Here is a 6,945-nt window from a genome sequence, read left to right as displayed (position 1 = left end):
GTGGTTGCTTTTCCTGCATTTTGGTTTTCCTCCTCCCAGGAAAAGTTCCAGCAGCTGGAAGGTGTTTGGTGCCAGGGTTGAGACCCATCAAGATCCATCAAATACACAAGCATGGCTTGCTATGGGCACCCAGATGGAGGTACCCAGGACCTGGGGGAAAGCCCACAGAGCCTTCCCTCGGCAGATCACCCCAGCGTTCCCAGGGAAGTCAGCCTGGGTTTTGATCACCTGGTAGCTGAGATGCGTAGCACCTTCCCCCTCTCTCAGGGACAGTCTGAGGAACTCACCTTTTGGGGGTCCCAAGCCACACAATGCCACTCACTGCGTGACACCCACCTGAACGCAATGGCTTCTCAGCCCCCTGAACTCCCCTGGAAATGGGGTGGGGTGGTCTCCCCGGTTGGACTGAGCCCCTCTGTGCTACCAAGGCCTGACACTGTGAATGAAGGAAGAAATGCTTGGGGAAATTCTCTCACGGGGAGCCATCCTGGCGCTGACTGGTCCAGATTCCACGTTCCAGATTCACCCTCCACTCCTTCAGAGAGAAGGAGTCCAAGAGAAAGGCAGGGCTACCATATTGGATTTGAACGTGGCCTTCCTGTGGAAGACCCAGCCTTCCCCACCGACTTCCCACCAAGCCGAGGGATGGAAAGAAGTGGACACGGGAATGTGCTAGAACCTTCTGGAATGTTCTCTAAAGGTTCTTTTCTACCCAGGGGAAGTTCGCGGATGGAAGACACAGAGGTATGTATGTTCCCCTTTGAATAGGGTTATCTAAAAAGCACGAATCTGGAAGGTGCGTGATGCATTAGGGTTAATCATTTGATCGTGTGTTAGGTCAACTGGTAATGGTAATAGCTAGATATTCTTTCAGAAATCGACTTCTGTTGTGTGGGGAAAATAGGTCTGCTTTCTACAATAAGTTTTTGCAAATGAGAAATCCCTGGTGAAGTCTCTTGAGAGTCCTCTATACCAGTTCTTGGGATAATTGAGGGGAAACAGTTCATTTTCCATGACAATTTTTTCTGAAAACAACAAGTATTTTTTGAATATACCTTTTTAAAAAATTTTTTACTTTTGTGGGTCCTGGGGCTTGAACTCTGGGCCTGGGCGCTGTCCCTGAGCTCTTTTGCTCAAGGCTGGCACTCTACCACTTGAGCCACAGCTCCATTTGAGGTTTTCTGGTGGTTCATTGCAGACAAGAGTCTCATGGACTTTCCTGCCCAGGCTGGTCTCGAACCACGATCCTCTAGATCTCAGTCTCCTGAGTAGCTGGAATGACAGGTTTTGAGCCACCCGTGTCCGGCTGAATAGATCGTTCTTGAAGTCCTGATTTTCTTAAAGCTAAATAAAATGTTCTAAAACACATTTTATTGTGTAAACTATAGCTGGAGATTGAGCTGGTGGTATTTCCTACTCTTACTGTTTTATACGCAACCACGAATACCCATATTCATTGCATGTCTATTTTGAGTAATGCTGTAATGATCCAAAATCTTATTATCATCATCAAGAGGGAAGATTTTGCTCTCACCAGAGCCTCTTAAATTATATTATTGGCAGGAAACTTCCACTGAGATTAATCCAAGAGTAGGAAATTAAGTAATTACTACGCACTGCATCCTGATCTTTCATTAGTGACTTTCCAACCATTTGAAGCATCACAAGCGTTTCCTGTACAGTATTTGGAAATGTCTCTGCTCTGTCCTGCAGCCAAGGGCAAAATAATAATAATAATAGTAACAATAATAATAGTAATAATACTGTCATTGCACGTTCAAATTACAAAGACAGCCAAAAATAACTATATGTCAGATTCAGTGATATTGTAACATGCTGGGCATGATTTTATACTAAGAAGCAAAGATAAGATTGCCTGAGTTTAGGAATAGCATTTGGCTAAAACTACCTGATATACAGATTGTTCAATGCCTGAAATGACCTGAGTCAAAGACCAATACGTCTTAAGAATATCTAGGGGGTTGTTTTGCTTTGTTTTGTGGGTGGTACTGGTCAGCATGGGTCTTGAATTCAGGGCCTGGGCACGGTCCCATATTGATTGGTGGTGATTGAGTAAAACGAGAACCTTCTAAAGGGATGTAAAAGCGTTCTCCATTTTCTTTGGAGCATGGGTAAGGCCGCAGTAGGATTTCACATAAATCTGGGGGGGGTTGCATTTTGGGGGGTCTCCCTGTGTGTGGATGTCTAGAGTCCTGTGGTCATCGTGTCCGGGGTATGTTTTGATTGTACCATCCCGTGTGTTCACTTGTAGATGATAAGCACTTGCTCATTTTTTTTTTAATTTAATTTTATTTTATTTGAGAACATACTGTACAGAGGGGTTACAATTACATGGGCAGGATAATGCATACATTTCTTACCAAGCATTGCAGCCTCCTCCTTTGTTTACCCTTCACCTCCCTTCCCAGCCTCCCCCCTCCCCCCCACCCAATCATACCCCCCCTCCCCCCCCCCACCGACATTGTAAAGCTGGTTTTGACATGACATTTTGTACTTCTCATTGTTACAACAGGTCCACCTGAATCCTTAAACGACTTGTTTGTCCCCATCTCCTCCACATGTTATACTGACATCAAATATAGTGAAAGCGGGGGTTACACTGTGGGGGAGGGACATACAAAGCAACCAAGAAATAATCTTATAAATGCGTTAGAAACACATGCATGAAAGAAACAAAAACATTAAAATACATATTTGAGGGTTCGTTTTCCTAACATCACATTATCTGACTTTTTCCGCTTGACTCATACCTATACTAGATATTGCAAATAAGGGAAACCATGGGACCTATGTTTCTTTGGGCCTGGCTTACTTCACTTAATATAATTTTTTCCAAGTTTTTCCATTTCCTAACAAATGGGGCAATGTCATTCTTTCTGATGGAGGCATAGAATTCCATTGTGTATATATACCACATTTTCTTGATCCATTCATCTATTGAGGGGATTTGCTCATTTTTTTATACGCAAGCATTCTTTCTATGTAGGCATCACGTTGATTTTTAACAAAATGTGAATATGATAACAAGCGGAAGGCACCTTGGAGACCGGTGGAGGATGCTGGCGTTTAACTCCTCTCCACGCCCACCCGCGCTGGCTTCCTGACTTTGCAGTGGTTTTGTATTTGTTTCAGCCGAGCGATTGCTCCTTGGAAATCCTCGTGGTCCAGCGAGTCGGCCCAGCGAGCCGGACTTCCTTCCGAGACCACGTGGAGAAGTAAGTACCATTCTACCCTGAGCGCTGAAGTTGCTAGGCCTGGATCGCGGCACCTGCGTTATACTACGCGGCTTATCACTGCTGCATGAGTAATGCCAAATATCTGTACACTGTGAATAGAGCCGAGGAGGAGGAGGAGGAGAAGAAGAGGAGGAGGAGGAGGAAGAGGAGAGGAGGAGGAGGAAGGAGAAGAGGAGAGGAAGAGGAGGAGGAAGAGGAGAGGAGGAGGAGGGGAAGAGGAGGGGAGGAGGAGGAAGAGGGGAGGAGGAGGAAAAAGAGGAGGAGGAGGAGGAAGAGGAGGAGATGAGGAAGAGGAGGAGGAGAAAAAGAAGGAGGAAAAGGAGGGGGAAGAAGAGGAAGGGAAGAGAAGGAAGGAGAGGAGGAGGAGGAAGAGGAGGAGTCAAGGAAGAAAAAGGGGAGGAAGAGGAGCAAGAGGAGCAAGAGAGGAGGAGGAAGAAGAGGAGGAAGAGGAAGAGGAGGAGATGAGGAAGAGGAGGAGGAAAGGAGAAGGAGAAGAAGAGGAGAAGGAGGAGGAAGAGGAGGAGAGGAAGAAGAGGAGGAGGAGAGGAGAAGAAAAGGAGGAGGAGGAAGAGGAGAGGAGGAGGGGGGGAGGAGGAGGAAAAGAAGGAGGAAAAGGAGGGGGAAGAAGAGGAAGGGAGGAGGAGGAAGGAGAGGAGGAGGAGGAAGAGGAGGAAGAGGAAGAGGAGGAGATGAGGAAGAGGAGGAGGAGAGAAGAAGGAAGAGAAGAGGAGAAGGAGGAGGAAGAGGAGGAGGAGAGGAGAAAAGGAGGAAGAAAGGAGAAGAGAAGAAGGAGAAGGAGGAGAGGAGAAGAAAAGGAGGAGGAGGAGGAAGAGGAGGAGTCAAGGAAGAAAAGGGGGAGGAAGAGAGGAGGAGGAAGAGGAAGAGGAGGAGGAGAGGAGAAGGAGGAGAAGAGGAGGAAGAAGAGGAGGAGGACAGGAGGAAGAGGAGAAGAAGGAGGAGGAGAGGAGGAAGAGAGGAGGAAGAGGAAGGAAGCACTTTTGATGAACGCATGCATTAATCAGTATCTGTTGCCATTTCTGAGGTGTTTTTTTTTAAATCATCCAATAGATGTTTTTCTCTTTTGAAAACTGAAGTTGAATGCTTTACGATTCCAGAGCTGCTCCTGCAGGTGCTCCACGGGTTGGTTTGTGCTGGATTCGTTACTCGATTAATGACATGTGTGCCGGACCCTTCCAGCTGACCTAAGTTCACATAGGGCCACCCTTCTATCGAAGACATTCTTTTCTTTTCCTTTCTTTTATTTTCGCATAGGAGAATCTGCTAGCCTGTAGCTAAACGCATTTCTGTTTGCTCTTTGCAAAACAAATTTGGTGACTACAAGATATTATCCCCCCCCCAAAAAAAATCAGTGATTTTTTTTCTTTTGCTTTTGCTCATCTAAAACCGAGCCTCAGGATGCAAAGGTCGCTGTATCATTCAAAGGCCGACTCTAAGCATCGCCATCCACACCATACCACCTGCATCTACTGAGGCTTCCATGCTAGTCCCTTTCAACTTTTACTCATTTTTGACTCTGGTGTCCCTCCTAAATGAGCGCTGATCTCGTTGTTAAAGGCCCTAATCATTGACTTAAAGTTATCCTGATGCCTATTAATTATTCCAGGCATGAAGGATTATTCATATGTCAACAACATAAACACCAGCAAACAGGTACTCAGAAAGCAGTGGGGGGGAGGGGAGAATGAAGAGGGGAAGAAGAGAGGGAGGGGATTAAGGAAGCCTTAATCCCAGCTACTCAGGAGGCTGAGATCTGAGGATCACGGTTCAAGGCCAGCCCGGGCAGGAAAGTCTGTGAGATTCTGATCTCCCATGAACCACCAGAAAACCAGAAGTGGTGCTGTGACTCAAGCGGTAGAGCGCCAGCCTGGAGCTGAAGAGCTGAGGGACAGCGCCCAGGCCCTGAGTTCAAGCCCCACAACCAGCAACAAAAATAGTCACTTGCAGCTTGGGGAAATGGGACACGGGCGACATCTCGGGAGGAATTTGAGATGCCAAGAGCAAAATCAATTAAGCGAGGAATTGTGCCCAGCACCGAGCCTCGTGTCTTCTTCTATTTATGGAAATAAACTTCAACTCGGGGGTGTCACTCCCGTGAGGCGGGTGCTCCTACCACTTGAACCACGCCTCCAGCGTGACTTCTTGCTGGTGACTCGAAGATGGAGACTCACAGGCTTCGAAAACCAGTCCGGGCTCCAGGCTGGCTCCGAACCACGATCCTCTAGATCTCAGCTCACCGGCGTAGCTAGGACAGCAGGGCGTGAGCTACCAGCGCCTGGCTGGGAAAAATATAGTCTTCATTTTCATTTTTTCCATAGGAGGGATCCTGGGAAGGCCGAGAGACGGTTTTTCTATGCCAGTTCTTGGCATCGTTGTGATCTTACCGAATCCGGCCCTGAGTTAGGAGCACTGTTTTATGAGTCCTGTCTTCTTTCTCGTTTGTTTATTCTCTTGTACAGCTCGACAGCGCAGGAATTTCTCCCAACTCTACTCTGGGTGCTCTTCCTTTTTATGTTCTCTTTTTAAGGGATGAATTAGGTCTCATCTTCAGCCCTTCTTCCATGTTTCCTTCTCAGAATAAGAGAGCTGTATCGGGCAGAGGACATCCACTCAAATTCGGGAACCATCTGGAGCCCTACGACCCCTTTTCCACGCCAGCTCTTCTCCAACGTCTGGTTCAGCGTGCACATCTCCACAGATGACCCGCCTCGGGTGATGCATCTCACCCCGCCAGGTAGAAGCAGTCAGCCATGAACCTGCTCTGAGCCTGGAAATCACCCAGAAACATCTAGAAGAACTGCGATGCTATGTTGCCCCCAGAGGGAAATAAGACTCAAAGACTTGAGAACCCTGGGTTGGATTGGAAGTGTGGAGGGGAGAGAGCAGGCCTTCAAGGATTCTTTCTCTTTCTCTCTTTCTCTGCCGGGCGCAGTGGCTCACGCCTGTAATCCCAGCTACTCAGGAGGCTGAGATCCAAGGGTCTTGGCTTGGTCAGTGGGAATTCTCTTCATTCAGGCAGGAGCCTATCTTTTAGACAAAGCACGAATTGAGAAGAGGAGACCACACCTTGCCTGGTTCGGTTATTTTGTGGTCGTTGTTGTTTGTTTTCTTTATGTGGTGCTGAGGATTGGAACCCGGGGCCTCATGGGTGCTAGGCAAGCACTCTACCACTGAGCCACCTTCCAGCCCCTGGTTATTTTGTTGTTTGTTTGTTTGTATTGTTTGGGGGCTGATCCTGGGGTTTGAACTCAGGGCCTAGACACTGTCCCTGAGTTGTTGTGGGTTTTTTTTTTTTTTTTGCCCAAGGCTGGGTGCTCTACCATTTGAACCACCGCCTCCAGTTGTGGTTTTGGATGCTTCCTTGGAGATTAAAGCCTCTTGGAATCTTTCCTCCCCGTCCAGGGTGTTGGCAGTGAACTGCGATCCGCCGACCTCAGTTTCCTGAGTAGCTGGGATTACAGGCAGGAGTAAGGGACTGTCTCCTGGCTGTCTCATTTGTTTTCTACACAAGGAGTGGATGGAAATTAAGAGAGAAAAAGCTCTGAATGGAGCCTGGGAAATAAAGGAGCTGCACTTCCCTGCATCTCCTCTGGGTGGTGCCAGAGAGTCGCAAAACTTCAGGATGGAGTTGCTTTCTGCTCAAACCTCCATTCTGTATTCTGTATCATCA

General features: G+C 47.5%; 1 protein-coding gene across 1 annotated transcript in view; it reads left to right on the top strand.

Annotated features, from left to right (window-relative positions):
• Window positions 1-345: 345 nt before the first annotated feature.
• Window positions 346-6,945, top strand: part of LOC122097749 (phosphatidylinositol 4-phosphate 3-kinase C2 domain-containing subunit gamma-like) — a gene marked incomplete at its 3' end in the record, with an annotated part of 81,246 nt that continues 74,646 nt past the window's right edge. The window contains 3 exon segments of the mRNA XM_042668316.1: window positions 346-744; window positions 3,154-3,236; window positions 5,852-6,009. Coding sequence (XP_042524250.1) covers window positions 346-744; window positions 3,154-3,236; window positions 5,852-6,009 — 640 coding nt within the window.

Source organism: Dipodomys spectabilis, unplaced genomic scaffold (assembly GCF_019054845.1).
Source record: "Dipodomys spectabilis isolate Male_0828 unplaced genomic scaffold, ASM1905484v1 ptg000431l, whole genome shotgun sequence".
NCBI classification, from domain to species: Eukaryota; Metazoa; Chordata; class Mammalia; order Rodentia; family Heteromyidae; genus Dipodomys; species Dipodomys spectabilis.
Note: the sequence above shows the minus strand (reverse complement) of the source record. Positions and strands in the feature narration are given on the sequence as shown.